The 19433-nt window shown below is 43.2% G+C and overlaps 1 protein-coding gene across 2 annotated transcripts; it reads right to left on the bottom strand.

The window, feature by feature from the left end:
- Window positions 1-1301: 1301 nt before the first annotated feature.
- On the bottom strand, window positions 1302-17668 carry LOC122231726. Of its 2 annotated transcripts, XM_042959965.1 has the most exons (3): window positions 17546-17668; window positions 16072-16244; window positions 1302-1881 (listed from the first exon to the last, which is right to left on the bottom strand). In XM_042959965.1, exons 1-3 carry the CDS (start codon window positions 17591-17593, stop codon window positions 1461-1463), a joined length of 642 nt encoding a protein of 213 aa, XP_042815899.1. In that variant the 5' UTR covers window positions 17594-17668; the 3' UTR covers window positions 1302-1460. The 2 variants fall into 2 exon arrangements, 1 of the variants encoding a protein (XP_042815899.1); XR_006208964.1 differs by lacking the exon at window positions 1302-1881 and having other exon boundaries at window positions 15817-16244; window positions 17333-17668.
- Window positions 17669-19433: the final 1765 nt, after the last annotated feature.

Raw genomic sequence — 19433 nt, 5'->3', positions numbered from 1 at the left:
TTCTATTCTGTAGGTTGCCCTTTTCATTTTATTGATGCTTCCCTTTGCAGGGAGGAAACTATTTTTCATAATGGGAGTGTCTATAGGGAGGTGCCCTATTCTTCCATTTATAGCATTTTTTGCTTGATACTTAATGATATATTATTGGACACATAAAAGATTATGACAGTCAAATGTTTTTTTATGGATTATATACTTTTTTATTATAATGTGGTCTTAGTGTAATTTTAATGCCTTTAAGCTTTACATTCAACTGGTTTTGTGATATTAATATGGAAGGCCCTGCTTTGTTTTCATTTCCGCTGGCTGGTTCCTGGTACACCTCTGCCCTGTCTCTCTTCCAGCCTTTCTGAGTTGCTCTGCGGAGGGCCATCCTCATTCATGTAGCATATGGTAATTTTTTACCCCAATCAAATGTGTCTTACTTACATGCATCATGATAACAGATACACTTGCTCTTACTTCTATCCTCTTTCTCTGTTTTATGTTTCTTTGAATGGATATTTTACTATTTTACTTTTTTTACTTATTTTACTTTATTTTACTTATTTTACTACGTGGCTGATGTTCTCTTTGATTTTTCTTTCTTTTAGTAATTGGGAAAGTGCCTTCTTTCCCTCTGTGTGAGGTCACATTTAGGACCCAAGGGGCTTCAGAGCTCCCTTTCTGAAAGCAGGTGCCTCACTGGCTGGTGAGAGGCTAGGTGGCAGCAGGCTGCTGGGGACATGCCACTTCACTGCCTGGCCTTGAACTGCCTGCCAATCTGGGTCAGGGAACGAGTTTCTGTCTGATTCCCACTGAAACGTCAGAGCTCAGGAGCCTCTTTTAACAGGCGCTGTGGTAGCTGGTGGCCCTGGTGGGGGTAAGGAGACAGCTGGCCCATGCAGCTGCCCAAAAACCACCTGTCCAGCCTCGGCTGGTGAGACCATGATGCCAGGCATGAATCTGGATGTTGAGGACCATTCCTCACCCTTCCATGTGTCCCCATGTACCCACCCTGCCTGGCATGGTACTGTTATAGCTCAGCGAATGCAGAGAGTCAGGAGAGGCCTGGAAAACGGGCACTGCCCAATCACCCACTCCCTTATGTGCAGACCAGGGGGGTTCCAGGAGCAAGGGCAGCAAGACAGGCTGTGCACGACAGCTCCCATCGCTGGACACGTGGGCCCTGACAGGGGGATCCCTGCTCCCCGGGGCAGACACTTGGGGGGGCAGGTCCGAGGATGGAGAAGAGGTGGGGGCTTCAGGCTGAGAAGCACAGGTGTGGGCTGAGGCACCAAGGGAGGGGGGGACCTGGGACATTCCGGGACAGAGGAAAGGCAGATCTTAGGAGGCCTTGACCTCTCTGCTCACACCTTGAAATGAGGAGGACCCCAATCAGAGGCAGGATCTGTTATGCAGGTATTGTATGTAATCAAGGAAGAAAAATGTTAGAATGAATTAAGGCAGTGGTGGTGGGTTTAGGAAATACGAAAGTGACAGCTGAAAGAACCTGGGAACTGACCGGTGGGCCGAGGGAGGAAATGCCCAGGGAACATGAGGTCATGACAGTGCCCTTTAGGTTGGGAGGAAACACAAGGTGAGTGGGGATAAGGGCAGGGGTCATTGTGAGGGGAGAGCCTCCACTTAGTGGTCTGCCCCATTGGGACTAGAGGCTGGGGGAGGGTAATCACACCCATAGTCGGGTGGATGTTGCAGGCCTTGGGGCCATGCCCTGTCCCGTGGGGTGGGGGTCTGCCCCCTGTGAGCTGTTCTCTGGACATGGTGTGAGAAGACACAGAACAGGAGCTCCAGAGCTGCCAGGGACCTGCCCTTGGGAGCTGGCTGTGTGGGCAGCTGCCAATAGAGAGAAGGTGCCAGAAGCTTCTTCCAGGGACACTCCTGAGGAAAACAAACAAAAAAGAATGAATGACTGAAAGGAAAAAGGAAGATTGGGAGGAATGGATGGAAGAAGGAAGTAAGAGAGTAAGGAAAGATTTCATGAGTTGCTTTCTATGTGCCAGAAGTGATAATGTTACACATATCTTATTTACTTATCATAATAATCTTAGTTTGTTGCCCTCATTGTCAAGATGAAGAAACAGAGGTGTCACAAGGGTAAGTAATGGTGGGGCCGGGAACCAAACCCTGGCATTGGGGATTCATGTCTCTTGGCTCTGCTGCCTCTAAATGGATATTGAATGGAGCAAGTGGGATAGGGAATAAGATGTATACCATAAATAACTTATTTTTTTAAATTATTTAAATTTTTTAAAATTATTTTTTAATGTTTATTTATTTTTGAGAGAGAGAGACAGAGCACGAGTGGGGGAGGGGCAGAGAAAGAGGGAGACACGGAATCTGAAGCAGGCTCCAGGCTCTGAGCTGTCAGCACAGAACTCACGAACTGTGAGAGCATGACCTGAGCCGAAGTCGGACGCTTAACCAACTGAGCCACCCAAGCACCCCTAACATGAATAACTTATTGACTGCACATAGAATTCTACAATAATTGTGATCTAAATGGTCTATTGCGGATTCATCTAGGCTGTTAAAAGATAGGACAGCGGTTACCCTTGGCGATGCAGCGACTAGGAGGGCACGCGGGAGGCTTCTGTGGCACTAGTCGTTCTGTTTCTTGAGCTGGGTGCTGGTTACTGAGCCTGAGACATGGGGAAGCTTAGATTATTTAAATGTGAAGTCTTCATGGCAGGCGTGGCATCTTTGGGCAGTTGAGATTACGGCTGATGCAATTAGTAGAGTAATAGAATGTGTCACTGAGTTAATGGATGCAGTGTTCCTGGAATGTGAGCACAGTTTCAACCCGGGCATAGATCTGTTGCCATGGATGAGGGAATCTGTTAGGACTCTCCAAGCTCCATGGGGCTAGAGACACTCGAAAGCTGAAGCAAGACAGGTTGTTGCTTCGGTTCTCTGACACACAGCTGCCAAGAGCCTCATCCAGCTGGCTTCCTGCAGGTTGGGATCGGAGGCTCATCCATGCACAAGAACTTCTGGACACAGATGCCTTGGCTTCAGTATTTGGTTCAAACAAAAGGCATTTTTGTAAGCCTCTGTCTTTTTGCCCAGCTTTGAGTAAGTTCAGCTCAAACGTTGCGAGTTGCTTTTGGCTCTGGCCAAATTCTGCTGTTTGGAGATTTGTTTTGTTTCTTTTTGATGCTCTATAAGTCAACAATCGCAACATACAGCATGGAGAAAACATGTGGTGAAGACAATGAAAACCAGATCCATGGCTGCCAAAGAAAGAGGTGAAAAGACAAAACCTTCTAGTTACATAAGAGCACAGTTCAGGGTGTGCCTCTCCAAGACAGAACGCTCTCTGGCCTGGTGGCGGAATCCCTCATGGGCGAGTGCTTCTCTATCTGGGTTTGATAAAGATAATTCATTTCATCTAGTGTAATCTTTAAGCATTCTGTGGCTTTTTTCCCAAGATCTTTCACCTACTTTTTAAATGCAACCGAGAGTGGAGTTAGGGTTGGGCTGGAAGCAATGATGAAAAGTTGGCGATTCAGGGCTTTACGTTCCCAAAGCCATCTGCATCTCACCATTGCAAGGCGGGCTTCTGAAATCCTTTTTAGTCATAGAAACCTCATGAAATTCCATGAACAAAGGAAGACATGAAACCCCACCTCCCACAGAATCTGCTCCACCAGGTGGGATAGATGCTCGCATTCCAGTGATTTGGAAGCAGGGCCAATCTGTAAGGGGGGATTGAGAAACAGGGAGGGGCTCTCCAGTTTGTCACTCAGTCATCCATGAAAAATTTGAGTAACATCCCCCTTGACATTAGAACACAGGACAGAAATGCATATTTCTGACTTCTTGAAATCTGGCTGATAGTTCTAATGGAGCGAGTCAGAAACCTAAGAAATGATTTATCGTCATGAAGTGGTTGACACACTTTCACAGCTAATATAGCACCCAAAAACAAAACAAAAAACCCCCAGCCTAGTGGGGTGGAAACAACAGAAATTGCCTTCCTAACATCCTTAATCATTTTAAATTATATATCCATATGTTTATGTATTAGCTCATTTTTTTTCCCCATCAGAAGATCATTAGTTCCCTGAGGATGAGGCCTCTTCTTCTCCCCCTCCATTTCTATTCTCCAGCTCCAAAACAATGCCTGGAAGAGTGTAGCTGTATAATTTATATAGTCATTTATTTATTTAACCAAGATTTATTGAGTGCCTACAAGTACCCTACTGGGTACTGTTCTAGAGGATATCATAGTGAGCAGAGGGACAAAATTCCTGTCCTCCTAAAGCTTACATTTGAAAGAGACGAGAAAGATGCCCCTCCCTCTCACTCACCCCCCCCCCCCCAAAAAAAAGGAAGAAAGAAAGGATGCAAGAAGAACAGGAAAGTAATAAGGTGGGGAAGAAGATTATAGATTATGTGAGTATATGTATTGGTGGGGGAATGTGGGGAAGTGTTGTTGGAATTTATACAGAGCCATCCAGGAGAGTCTTCATTGAGAAAATGCCATTGTGTTGGGTTGTCAAGGAGGTATGGATTTATGAGAAAGAATTCTAGCCACAGGAAGCCACAAGTGCAAAGGACATGCAGTGGAAGCATACCCTAAATTCAAAGACCAGCTCAGAGGTCAATATACTAGAGCAGAGAGGGCAAGCGGTGGCAGAGATAGTGGGAGATGAGGTCAGAGAAGAATGAGGACCAGATCGTGTGGGATCTTGTGGCTGTTTGACATTAGTGGCCTTTATTCTGAATGAAATGGAGAACCAAGGGAGGATTTCGAGCTGAGAGGTAACTTGATCTGACTTGAGTTTAGTAGGACCACTCTGGCTGAAAATACATTAAAAGGTGGCAAGAGTAGAAACAGACCAGTAAGGGGTTGCTGTGATGGTCCAGGAAAGAGGTGATCAGGGCTTGGACCTGAGGTTGTTGGTGGAGGTGATGAGACATGGTATGATTCTGGATATATTTTGACATGAAGCCAACAGGTTTTCTGAGGGATCAGCTGTGGTATGAGAGAGACAGAAGAGTCAAGGGTGGCTCCAAGACATTTGATCTGAGCAACTGGGAAACTGGAGTTACCATTTATGGAAATGGGGAGGCTGTGTGTGATGTGAGCCTAGTTATAATGGCAGGGGGGTTATATTGGATTCTAGGTATGCTAAGCCTTAAACTTTCTGGATGTCTCCAAATTTCTTCCTAACATGGTTATCTAAATTATAATTCCAACAGCAGGAAATGAACATTTCCATTTCTCCACTTTTTTCCCAAGGATTGCTGGACTGATGCCTCTAAGGGATATTATACAGTCATTGTGTTTCCCTGATTATCAGGGAGTATAAGCCAGTTCATACACTTATCGACCTTTGGATTTCTTCTTTTTTGAACTGTCTATTCATATTCTTTGCCCATATTTTCTATTTTTATTTTTCTTATTTGTAGGTTCCCTTTATATACTCTCTATATTTCTTGTTCTATCTGTTACAAGTGTCTTCTCTCAGTCTTGGTTGATTTTAAGTGTTAGTTTTGCTATCTTTAGTTGTAGAGATTTGTAGAGATTTGTAAACTTTAATGTAGTCCAATTCCTTCATCTTGGTAATTATGTTCAGGATTTTTGCATCTAGCTTTAAAAATTCTCACTTTCCCTGATGTCGTAAAGATATGTACATATATTTTCCTCCAGAAGTTTTCAGTTTTGTCTTTAACATTTGACTTTAATTTACTCATTTAACAAATACTTCAATGTGCCAGATGCTATTTTAAGTGCTTTACAAGTAATTACCTCACTTAATCTTCATGACAACCATAAGAGTCATGTACTGTTATTATTATTCCCATTTTATGGATGAGGAAGTTAGGGATGGGGAGGTTAAAGAATTTGCTAAGGATCACAAGTGGTAGAATCTTTAGTCCATCTGAAATTACTTGATATAGTGTGATAAATTTTTCTTTCTCCATACACATAGCTGGTTGTCATGGCACCATTTAATAAATAGCCCATTCTTTCTCAACCGATTTATAATGCCATCTCTATTGTATTTCAAGTCCCCATAAATGTGAAGATCTATTTCTGGGCTTTTTGTTAGATTAGTCCCTTGGTGAATGCTGTACCATTTTAATCACTACAGCTTTTTCATGAGTCTCAATATTTGGTATGGTATGTCAGTTTTTTTTTGTCTCATTCCTTTTATTCTTGACTTCAAACAAAATTGTCTTAGTTATCTTGTTAATTTTTTGATCACTCCAACAAGTTCCATGAAAATCCTGTTTGGAATTTTGATGGGAATTTCATTGCACATGTGAATTATTTGAGGGAAAATTGATATCTATATGATGATAAAATCTACAACCATGACTATAATGTCCAATCCAGCTTATTAGGTCTTCTTTTAAATTTTTTTAATGTTTGTTTTTGAGAGGGAGAGAGACAGAGCGCAAGCAGGGAAGGGGCAGAGAGAGAGAGAGAGAGAGAGAGAGAGAGAGAGGGAGATACAGAATCCAAAGCAGGCTCCAGGCTTTGAGCTGTCAGTACAGAGCCTGATGCAGGGCTTGAACTCATGAACTGTGAGATCATAACCTGAGCCGAAGTCGGACACTTAACCAACTGAGCCACCCAGGTGCCCTGGCTTCTTAGGTCTTCTCATATGTCTCTTAAAAAAGCTTAAAAAACTTCTCCATATTGGTTTTGCACCTCTTCTGTTGGATTTTTCAGCAGACATCATACTCTTAAAAATTTTTTTTTTAACATTTTATTTATTTTTGAGACAGGGAGAGACAGAGCATGAACAGGGGAGGGTCAGAGAGAGGGAGACACAGAATCTGAAACAGGCTCCAGGCTCTGAGCTGTCAGCACAGAGCCTGACGTGGGGCTCGAACTCACGGACCGCGAGATCATGACCTGAGCCGAAGTCAGCCGCTTAACCGACTGAGCCACACAGGTGCCCTGTTCATACTCTTAATATTGTAAATACAATCCTCTTTCTTAAAATACATTTTCTAATTGGTTGTCCATAGTGAATATTTATTCTTTTATAGAAGTCTTATATGTAACCACCTTTCTCTTAGTGGTCCTAATAGTCTTCCTAAAAACACTCTTGGATTTGGAGGAGTTGCTCTTGCATTATGCCATGATCTCTTCTATAGGCCTTTTGCATTTGCTGCTTCCTTTCTCTATAAATCTCTCCCCACCTTTACCACACCCAGCACATAAGCCCCTTTCCTTCCCTTGGCTCATAAGTTTAATATTTGTTTTGCTGAAAGATATATCCCAGTCTCCCTGATGTGGTCACTTTCATCAGCACCAGGGAGTTTACCACAGAGGCTTGAAAAAGTGATATGTGTTAGTAGAAACAAGATGGATAAATGAGTCTTCACCTAAACCAAACACAAGTACAGCAAAACAAAACTTAATAAAAGTCTTCTGCCAACAATGGAGCAGTGAGTGACAACGATCTCAGGAAATATTTCATAATGGATTTTTAGAAATGGTAGTTTGTAAGCCCCAACAAAATGAAGCCATAATCATCAGTTGCTTTAGTAGGTATTGTATGACCATAAGATTGGATTATTGGAAACGAGTCAGTTATTCATTCATTTGACAGGCTCACTGGTCTAGACGAGTTGGATTTGTTTGGTTATTTGGTTCAAGACATGAACAAGGACCATTAATGTTTCTGATCACCACTTCAGTTAACTATTTCAGTCACCTTCGTGATAACCCACACCTAGCACCATTTTACATGACTATCACTTGTTAAATAATAAACTCAAAGTTAGGTCTGTGTACACTTGGATAAGTGAACCTAACTGAGGACTGATATCATGTGAAAGGGAAATTGTGCAGAGGTATTTTGGTGAGATGGTTTATGGCTTCTTGCCTTAATGTGGGGTTGATTGAAAATTGATAGAACTGGGAAATAGGTTGGAATACAGTCCAGAATTGAAAAGAACTATCTGGGGCAGTTGGCATGTGGAAGAAATTAATTGCATCTGTCCAAGAGGAGGCCAACATGTAGAAGGAAGAACCACACGATTGTGAGAACAGACGTACTGTGACTAAGTTGCTTTGTAAAGTCATGCATTCATGCAGGGTGTTCAGGATGAGGCAGAAGCATTGCTTGGCAGGTAAGGTTGTGTGGCGGGTACCGTCCTTTCTAGCCATCAAATTGCCTTCTTTTTGAGATTCTTACTAAGAGACCCAAAGGAAGATAAGCCTTGCCCCGCTTCCAGCCCTGGTTTCACAAGCCCATAGACAGCTGTGGCACTTGTTGGCTGCTATGGAACAAAAGCCCTTCCCAGTGAAGGAGTTTCTATTTAGTGTTCTCTTAGCAAATTTGTTCATACAAAGGCAAAGGATGGAATCGGCAGTCAGAAGACCCGGCTGCTGGGACCTGTGATCTCAGGTGTGCTAATTCTCAGTTTCCATGTATAAAGAAATGAACAGTAATAACTACCCACAGTGTTGTTGGGAAGATATAGTGAGAATATGTGTATGAAATCTACACTGGTAACAATTATGACGGCCATGAGATGCCAGACGCATTCTCACTGGTGCTTTTATTTGATAGTTCATAATGATTTGTTCCAAAATTATCAGAACTTCCAACAGCTATATAGATGTAAAAATTATCAAAGAAGCTCATAGTTTTATGTATAGGTATTTTCAAAGGTAAGATAGATGCCTCTTAAGTACTTTTTGTAGCTATAAAAGGAAGAGATCCAGTGATTCTAGAACTTTACCCCATGTAAAAACATCAAATAGTTATGAAAAGGGAAAGGCCAACTTGCTGGTGGCTCCCCATTCATGGGCCCTGAAATACGTGAGTCTTCCTACTGCCCCCTGAGCTTTAGAATATCTTCCTCCACAGGGCAGTAGGTAACCCCAAATCTTGACCCCTCCAGCTGTCCACATGTCCTCATCCTCCTACCTGAGGAGACATCGCTGCAGCTTATGTGTCTGCACCATTGCAATCCTTGCCTTTGTGGAAGTGGCTGGAAAATGACAGGGTGGTTACTAGGTAAGAGGAAGGGCAGAAATATCTACTGTTCTATTTGTAGTCACCTCACACACGTACTGCAGACCCTCATGGAGATGACTGGAGCATTAAGACTCACCCAAGGCAAGTTTCTCTCTCAACAAGCTTATGACAGTGTCCAGGTGCCCATATTCTATTTCGGAATTGGAAATGATAAACCACGAGTCTCAATTTAATTCAACATTCAAACGTTTATGGAGTGCCTACCATGCTCTAGATTCTATACTGAACTTGGAGTAAAAAACAAGATTTCTACCAATCAGAATCTGGTGAAGGGGCAGACACACACATACACCCACACCCCCCCCCCCCGCACACATACACACATATACAACACGGTCACATATATACCATACACACTCCCTTCCACATACACATCCCCCACACACCATACACACATATGCTGCACACTGCCTCCCTCACACAGCACATATACACATACCACACGCACACATCCCTTCCACACACACCACACATCCAGACACCCTCCACACATCCAGCACATACATACATACAGTGTCCCCCCCCCACACACACACATGTGCACACACACACATACATTCCACACATAGAGTAAGATAGTTCAAGAAGGCAAAGTCAGCGTGAAAGATTATGAGGACCTATGCTAAAGGTCATGGAGCTGGAGGAAAGGCAAATAATAGTCATAAGTTACAATTGTACTCTGTGTATAATCACATTCAATAACAGTTACCCAAGCTCACCTGCAGAGAAATAAAACAATGGGCATTGTGAGTCTATGAGTAAGAATTGTCCAGACAAGGATCTGGGTGGTGTTCTTGGACCAGGAAGTGGGACTATCTCCTTGGTATTAAGTAATCATAACTACCAGCAGCACTGAATGGGATTGCCAATCCAAGAGTTTCTTTTGGTGGGCAAGGCCTCCCTTTCTCAGATCTACCCTGAATTCACCCACCTGTCTGCCAGGTTTACCCTGTTTTTACCCTGTGTTTACCCACAAGAAAATGGGAGGGCTGGGATGGGGCTGTCATTCATAAGTTCTTGGACTAGGGATGAGTCAATAAAATAATCACAGTTCCTTTTTATTTTTTATTTTTTTATTTTTTTATTTTTTAATTTTTTTTATTTTTTAATATATGAAATTTACTGTCAAATTGGTTTCCATACAACACCCAGTGCTCATCCCAAAAGGTGCCCTCCTCAATACCCATCACCCACGCTCCCCTCCCTCCCACCCCCCATCAACCCTCAGTTTGTTCTCAGTTTTTAACAGTCTCTTATGCTTTGGCTCTCTCCCACTCTAACCTCTTTTTTTTTTTTTTTTTCCTTCCCCTCCCCCATGGGTTTCTGTTACGTTTCTCAGGATCCACATAAGAGTGAAACCATATGGTATCTGTCTTTCTCTGTATGGCTTATTTCACTTAGCATCACACTCTCCAGTTCCATCCACGTTGCTACAAAAGGCCAGATTTCATTCTTTCTCATTGCCACGTAGTATTCCATTGTGTATATAAACCACAATTTCTTTATCCATTCATCAGTTGATGGACATTTAGGCTCTTTCCATAATTTGGCTATTGTTGAGAGTGCTGCTATAAACATTGGGGTACAAGTGCCCCTATGCATCAGTACTCCTGTATCCCTTGGATAAATTCCTAGCAGTGCTATTGCTGGGTCATAGGGTAGGTCTATTTTTAATTTTCTGAGGAACCTCCACACTGCTTTCCAGAGCGGCTGCACCAATTTGCATTCCCACCAACAGAGCAAGAGGGTTCCCGTTTCTCCACATCCTCTCCAGCATCTATAGTCTCCTGATTTGTTCATTTTGGCCACTCTGACTGGCGTGAGGTGATATCTGAGTGTGGTTTTGATTTGTATTTCCCTGATAAGGAGCGACGTTGAACATCTTTTCATGTGCCTGTTGGCCATCCGGATGTCTTCTTTAGAGAAGTGGCTATTCATGTTTTCTGCCCATTTCTTCACTGGGTTATTTGTTTTTCGGGTGTGGAGTTTGGTGAGCTCTTTATAGATTTTGGATACTAGCCCTTTGTCCGATATGTCATTTGCAAATATCTTTTCCCATTCTGTTGGTTGCCTTTTAGTTTTGTTGGTTGTTTCCTTTGCTGTGCAGAAGCTTTTTATCTTCATAAGGTCCCAGTAATTCACTTTTGCTTTTAATTCCCTTGCCTTTGGGGATGTGCCGAGTAAGAGACTGCTATGGTCACAGCTACTTTTTAAAGTTTATTTATTTATTTTGAGAGAGAGAGAGAGAGAGAGGCAGAGAGAAAGGGAGAGAGAGAATTCCAAGCTGGCTCCACACACAACGCAGAGCCCGACGTGGGACTTGATCTCACGAACCATGAGATCATGACCTGGGTTGAGATCAAGAGTTGGACGCTTAACTGACTGAGCTACCCAGGTACCCTAATAGTCATAGCTATTTTAACAGCTATGATAGCACATGGGATTGTGACAAGAAAAGGTGCAGCACCCAAGGTAGACTCTGAGTAACTCTGAGTAACCAGGGAAGGAATGTTTCCCTGAAAATTGTTTTATATCAGAGCTGAAAATAATTTTAGAGGATGAAGTGCTCAGAAAGTTACAGGAAAACGTGGCCTGCCTCAAGCTGATGAGAGAATTGGGACTGTGCAGGCGGGGGAGCTGTGGGAATGGCTGGAACAAGGACGGTACACAGACAAGATTGGTCATATCTATGCAGGATGACCATCTCATGGGTCACAGTGACAAAAGGGTACATTTGGCCTTCATCATTTTCTCCCCAACTGCTAGTAGGGGGCCTGTATATAATAAAGGAAATACCTGCAGGGATGTAGGCTGAAACCAAGTCCTCTTTGACTCGCAGCTTTTGAGGGGGGCAGTTGGCACGGAGCTGGGAGAGACGATGCTCACCGTTAGTCCTTATGCCACTTGCACGCTGGCATTTATCCCTCTATCCTCCAAATCCAAGGGGAAAAGTCATCTTCCTCCACAGTTAGTTCCACTCAATCTTGTGGCTTCTATGCCACAGGCTATGCTGAATGTCTTGAGGGGGCTTCTCTAGATCTGCCAGGCCGCATCCCCGAGTTTTCAGCAGTGACTGAGTCAAGATTCAAACTCAAGTCTGTTGACTCAGACCTTTCTACTTTTTCCCTTGGGCCATCACCTTCCCTGGAGCGAGGAAGGAGGTTGGATTTTGGGCCACACTCATCCCAGCTTTGATAGAAAATGTGGCTCCCCTCTGGAAGGCAGTATGAGGGTTCCTCAAAAAGTTAAAAATAGAACCACCTTACAATCCAGAAATTGCACTACTGGGTGTTTACCCAAGGAATACAAAAGTACTAGTTAGAAGGGATATATGCATCCCAACGTTTACAGCAGCATTATCTACAATAGCCAGATTATGGATATAGCCCAAATGTCCATCGACTGATGAGTGGATAAAGAAGATGTGGTTTATATGTGCACAATGGAATATTACACAGCCATAAAAAAGAATGAAACCTTGCCGTTTGCAACAACAGGGATGGAGCGTATTATGCTAAGTGAAATAAGTCAATTAGAGAAAGAAAAATGCCCTATGATTTCATTCATGTGTGGAATTTAAGAAAGAAAACAAATGAACAAAGGGGAAAAAAGAGAGGAAAACCAAGAAACATGCTCTTAATTACAGAGAAAAAATTGACGGTTACCAGAGGGGTGGTGGGTGGAGAATGGGTAAAATAGATAGTGGGAATTAAGGAGTGTGCTTGTGGTGATGAGCACCGAGTGATGCAGGGAAGTGATGAATCACTAAATTGCACTCCTGAAACTAATAAGACACTCTATGTTAATGAACTGGAATTTGACTAAAAACTTAAAAAAATTAAAAAAAGAAAAGAAAAGAAAACGAGGCTTCACACACTCTGACCATCAACCCACCTTCTTTTGTCTTTGGACCCCAAAGTTCTTCTCTCAACATTTCAGCTAAATCCTAACAAGACCGGGGCCATGGGTTGTTTCGAGAGAATCTAGGGGCATTTTCTCCTGCCACAACTCCAGTTTGGAGCTCAGCAATTCTATTTCTGGCGACTGCGTCCCACAATTACTTCTCTTGTCATACCCTGAAACATTGGCAGGTGCATAAAAAAGGAGCTGATTTACAACACACTCCATTCTTTTTTTTTTTTTTTTTCTTTCCATCCTTGGCATTCTCTTCATAACCACTCCTTGAAATAGTTATTTTTATGTTATTTTATTTTTTTAGTGGTTTGTAGTCTTTGTTTTAGGTTTGTGTTTGTTTTTGCTTTCCATCTTCAAAGGAGAATTGGCAGTCAGGGCTCTCTGGTTACTTCCTGATAGAATATCCACAATCCAGGAGATATTCTTGTTCTTTTATTTTGGAAGCAGAAGCTCCCGGGGCTTTGTGTTCTCCACAAGGGTGGTAGGTCATGCTTAATGGCCCAGGACCGTTGACAATCCACAGGGGGGCAGAGCCCTCCCTGCAAGCTCCGTGCAAGCAAAACACTTACTTCACCGGTGTCCCCATTACCCTCTGATTCAGTTACCTAAAATTAACCTATTAAAAGTCCCTGGGGAAACAGTTTGGTTTCCTTCTTCAGGGCCAGTCACCATCAGTGGGAGAGAATGGGACAGCTGAGTGCCTGTCCACAGTGTCCTGGTGCCCAGGGTCTTCCAGATGCGCTAAGCCTTCCTTTCCACCTGGAAGCTGGACCTCAGTCTACTTGCACCCCCTGTCCCCTGCAGAGAAACACACAGGGTGGGATTCTGGCTCCAGCTTCTCCCTAGGGTGTGGGGGGTTTCCTTCAGCCTTAACAAAGGGATCCTTCTGCAGAATTCCCCAGACAGTGTTAGGGAGTGTCCTCTTTTTGAAGAAAAATGTGCTAGTTTTCTGACATGTTCCAACCACACAACTTTTTCCCTCTGGTGTCCATCTGCCTCGATAGAGATCCTTTCACAGAGCTGTGAAAAATCCTGCCATTATGGATTAACCATGAATCTCAAGTAGGCACTGATGAAGACAACAAAGAAGGGAGTTTTGCATCTTCTGTTGGAGACAATTGTAAAGGAGGGGGCCAGGAGGGAGGAGATAAGCAGATGGGCACACTGATGTTTGCTCCCTGGGCTTTTGCACCAGACAGCAGATATGCTGGAAAACAGAGAGGGCTACTGAGGAAGGGGACAAGGGGCTGCTTGCACCCTGATCCCTGCTTAAGGGGCAGTTGCCATGCAAAGCGGGGTCAGCCGGAGAAGGATCTCATAGGATTCTCTGTTCAACCTTGGGCTTCTGTTTGTGGGGGATGCTGAGTTGACAGCCAGTAGGCCCACCATAGGGTTCATCATGATGAACAGTTACTGCATATCAGAGACTGGGGCTCCTGGCACAGGTGAGGAGTGCGAGGCACCATCATGGGGCTGTTCTGAGGTCAGCTGATTCTGCAGAGAGGGAAAGCTGGGCCCAACTGAGCTAAGGAATGATAGACTTCCACATGTAGCTGGTTCCTAGCACTGGGTCAACTAACTGTTTCGCACACTAGAATTTTTGTTTGGCACCTGCGTGTAGGCTCTAGAACTCATCACCTTCCCTCCACTGCTATGAGACTATGTGATTCCTCTCCACATCCATCCAGAAACTATATTGGGGAGAAGTCCGGGAGGGATGGTGGAAGTAAGAGAGATTGGGCAGTTACCCTCAGAAGGCATCATTACTCTGAGGAAGGCTGACACTCTGGAGTGAAAAAGTTGGGCACATTCTGACTGATGAACCAGGGCTGTAACTTACAGGACCTTCTATGCTTTACATAGTACCAATTTATGTTGTCTGTTTTCTCAAACATTCTGCGAAAACAGCAAAGGACAAACCCCAAACTGCCAATTGTTAAGAACTTTCCAGAATCTCCTCTTGACTGATTCCCTCTTTGGTGTCTTTCTCCCCACCAATATTTCCTGGAGGAGGAAGAAATATTGTCTCAGAGTTCACCTTCAGGACTCTGGTGGAGCCAGACACACTAGGGGGCTGTGTGCTTGGGACATGAACAGCGTGCTCGTTTGTTCATTCATTTGGTGAAAGCCTCCTGCTTCCTCCCTCCGGGAGCAAAACATGAGGGCCATAGAGTGGCCTTTTCTCTCTCTCTCTCTCTCTCAAATCATCTGCTCACGTAACAGATGTGATAACCAGAACCAAGCAAGGCCTGTAGCTCCAGATCAGGCTGACTGCCTGATGCCTATCTTGGTCTCTTCCTCTGTTCCGGGGGGCCTGGTGTGTGGGGAGGGCAGGGAACATGTCTGAAGCTGCTGAGATGAGCCTTGGTTGCTGCTCTGGAAATACGAAGAAAAGGGACACAGACGTGGTGGCTTCTGACCCCCTGACTTCCCAAATTCACACGAGGATGTACAATTTATTTATTCCCTTAATTATTAGGATCGGTTTCCCCACACAGTACATGCTAATGACATAAAGATAGATGAGACTCATTCCCTGTTTTCAAGATGCTTGCAGTCGAGTGTGGAGAACAATAATTGCAATATCTTAATTAGTGACTCAATGATAGACATTACAGGGCTAAAAGGAGGAAATGATCGGTTCTAGATAAGGAGAACTTAATATATTAATATAAAAACTTAGGTAGGTGGTTGGGTGGCCAGGGGACAGAGATGGGATTGAGTCCTCCGTCATAATATTTATTTCCTTTGGCATTTAAAATCAGAAAATTTTTAATGCATAAAAACATAATAACTTCCCACAGCACTGAGACACGGTGACAATTTTATATTCATATACATGCTCAGAAGAATACACTTATAATTCCAAAAGAGAGACATGCTGAACTTACTGAGCAAACTAGAGGGAAAATAGTTTCTTGGGTTATTTTTTAAGACCACTTGGCATTGAGTGCTATTCATGCCAAATATTAAGAAGATGGACAAAATAAGAATGCAATGAGAAACTTCAAATTTTTTGCCTCTGACCAACAATACCTTTTTGATATCGGTTATGTCTTATTTATCCAAAAATTATTTTTGTGATTTTAAAAGTGGGTGAGGAAACGATGTAAAAAATAGCTGCTCCTTACTGAGGACTGACCTCTGTGTTAAGTGCTCATTCCAAGAACAGGAAGCATTTGAAGAGAGACTTGAGAAGGAGCAGAAATGTTTCTGATGCTGACAGCAGGGGAGACGGCGGCATGGCAGCCCAGTGGTGCATGTCAGCCCTTGTTGTCTTGTCTGCAGGGATGAGTGGGGAAGCACCCGGCAGGTCTGCGAGGGGGAAAGGAGTGTAGATTTTCTGTTAATTGCGTTATGGGGAGGAGGTCTCCAAGCGTGAGGAGGGTGCACCAAGAATCAGGTACACCAAAACCAATCCCCATGGCCAGTGGTCAGTGCAAAGCCAGGCTCTTAACCCTGAGGTCGGGTAGTCTTAAAGCCAGTTTGTCTTAAATCATTTCCTAATCCCAGGGCAGTACAGTTCAGGGAAGTTCAACAGGAAGTGAGCCAGGAGTAATATAGAAGCCAGCAAATGCAACCTGCACAAAACAGCTTTACTCAGCCCCTGCCATTTAGGAGACGAGCATCCCGAGGGAGAAGGGGAATGGCATCTCAGTAAGGACTCGTGGTCAGTGTGATCAGACAGGGTTCTAGACAGGAAGAGGTGGCGGTAGTGAGGGAGGAGCTGGGCCACATGAAGAGCTTCAAGCATGAGGAACTTGAATTGTTCTTTTGGCAGTAGACAATAGGAGCCTGACAGATTTTGAGCAGGGAGCCCACATGATCAAGTTTCTGCTTTAGAAACAAAGCAAAAATCCTGGAATTATGATATCAGAGCTGGAAGGGTATCAGTCATCACTGAATCCTAGTGCTCTCCTTGTATAACAAGCAACTTGCTAACATAATCAAACCCTTTATTTAAAAGCAAAAACAAAACAAAGCCAAACAATACAGCCACAAAACCCTTCCTGTTACTTGACTGTGGGTCAACATCCTATTTCTAACAGGCACATCTTAATTATTGGCAGCTTGGCTGTTTGATTCTATCTCTGTAGCAGGCCTGAGTCTTTACCATGAAAGAATCCCTCTAGAATGGTAATCTGGTGTCCATTTTTCCTTTATCCCTTAGGCTGGACTGACCCAGGGCAAAAATGTGATATTGGTGACATTTATCTTTTACTCTTCCTACAAGACAATATGAATTAAATAATGTTATTTAATTATAAGAGAAATTTTTAATAAAAACAAATTAAAAAATGTATACATAGAGTGCAAATGACTTAGACTTAACAGGTAACTGATCTACTCTCTTAAACTAAAATATTTTCCCAGATAAGACCTAGAGGAGTTACATGACTTACCTGAACCCACACAGTTAACTGGAGGCAGAGCTAAGACTAGAGAACATAGTTCCCAATGTCCTTTCTGTTTTATTGTTACTTCTTTACTTTGGTATTGATTAGAGACTGTTCCTGTTAGCCCTTGCTGCCTAGTAAGTATCCAGAACTTAGTGACTTAAAACAATAATTGGTTCTCTTTCATTGTTCTGTGGTTGAGTGGGTGGTTGTAATCACCTGCTGGCTGGAGTTGTATTTATCTGAAGTCTCAACTGGGCAAGACATCCAAGATGGCTCCCTTGGCTGGCTGAGAGCTAATGCTGGGATTATTGGCTGGAGCTCTTAAACACAGACTCTTCATGTGGCCTATGTGCCTCATAGCATGGCAAATGAGACTTCCAAGAGACCTACATGGAAGCTGTGATGTTCTTTATGACCTAATCTTGACATCCCAGCAATTCCTTTCTGCCATGTTTGTTGGTCAAGCAAATCACCAAGAGCAGCCCAGATCTAAGGGGAAGGTAATCAGAGCCCACTTCTCAGTGGGAGTGAATCAAAGGAATCGTGGTTACCTTTAATCTGCCACAGAGAAAGTAGAGAGAATGGGGTAAGCGGTGATTATACCGAACAACAGAATTTGAGAACCACTGTAGTAAGAACATAGGACAACACAGAAATGAATTGAACTAATTCAGCAGAAGGCTTGTGTCATAGTTTTAGGCACCAAGTATGCAGGAACCCAGTCTCTGTCTTTTAGAACTCATATTCTAATAGAACACAGACATTAAGCAGATAGGTGTTCAGATTTTCAGTGTTATAACAGAATTACAGAAGTGCCTACTGATTCTTGAATGTATCCACTCATCCACCCACCCATTCATCCATCCACCCACCCATCCTTTATGGAGATCCTAGGGGTAAGATCACTTAGTTCACTGAGTTTATATTCTAAGAGAGAAGAATCATTGCATTTGGTCTCAATGATACCAAAAAATTCAGATGGGGAAATGGAGTGAGGGATTGGGCAGGAAGGGAGTTGCATTTTAGGTAGAGTGATTAGGGAAATTCTTTAAGAGTACAGGAGAAAGAAACTGATACCTGAAGGATGATAAGGGCTCAACCAGGTAGAGATCTGGCAAAGATCTATTTTTCCTGTATAAATAAAGGTCCTGAGGCACGAATGGTCTTGGAGTGTTCAAGGAACAGAAGGAAGGGCAGTGTGGCTGGAACTCTGTGACTGGGGAACAGGAAGTGGAGATGTGAGGTCAGAGAGGGCCTGCCTTAGTGCTGGAGTGCACAGGGTTCTCCCTGGGAGTCACTGCTCCTCACAGAGCAGGTGGTGTGTGAGCTGAGTCTTGAAGGATATAAACTGCACTTGGGTCAGGTGGGTTTATGAAGATTTGGGGGGTCATGGGAAGCTCGGGTTGGAGGCAAGAAAGGATAACAATAAAGGTTATGAATGTTTATTTATCCCTAATTACGTTCCATGCCAAGTGCTGCAGGCTTTATCCTGTTTAAACCTTATAATCTCTTTTTATTAAATAGGTCCTGTTATCCTTATTTTACAAAAGAGTAAATGAAGGTCAGTTGTCAGATTTGGGGGCTTGTTGACTTTGAGGTACTCATAGGAAACATTTAAGTGAAGATATCTATATATCTGTATCTATCTATATCTATATCTATATCTATATCTATATCTATATCTATATCATCTATCTCTATTATATCTATCTATCTATCTATCTATCTATCTATCTATCTATCTATCTATCAACAAACCATTGGAATCACACCTTGCTCATATCAGGCACTGGGTAAATCAGTGTTGAATAAAATAGGGGTGACATACAGATTTGGAAGTGAAAACCTTCAATGTGTGCTACTGACTTTGAGAGTGTAGATGAGTGCCTGTTTTGCAGCATCATGGGCACTGGGATGGGTTGCTGACTTGCCAACTAAAATCTGCTTTACTTTCCAATACTTTCTATGACCACTGTGGTGGCCGTGTGTCCTTTCTGGTCAATAAGTCTCTGAACCTCATTCCTGTGTTTAGGTAGAGCTTTTGTTGCCTTAATGAGCAGAGCCTACCTCCCACCAAGGAGGGACAAGGCTCCTTTGAGCTAGT

The sequence above is a fragment of the Panthera tigris genome, chromosome D2, assembly GCF_018350195.1.
Source record: "Panthera tigris isolate Pti1 chromosome D2, P.tigris_Pti1_mat1.1, whole genome shotgun sequence".
NCBI classification, from domain to species: Eukaryota; Metazoa; Chordata; class Mammalia; order Carnivora; family Felidae; genus Panthera; species Panthera tigris.
This window is presented reverse-complemented; position numbering and strand designations above follow the sequence as displayed.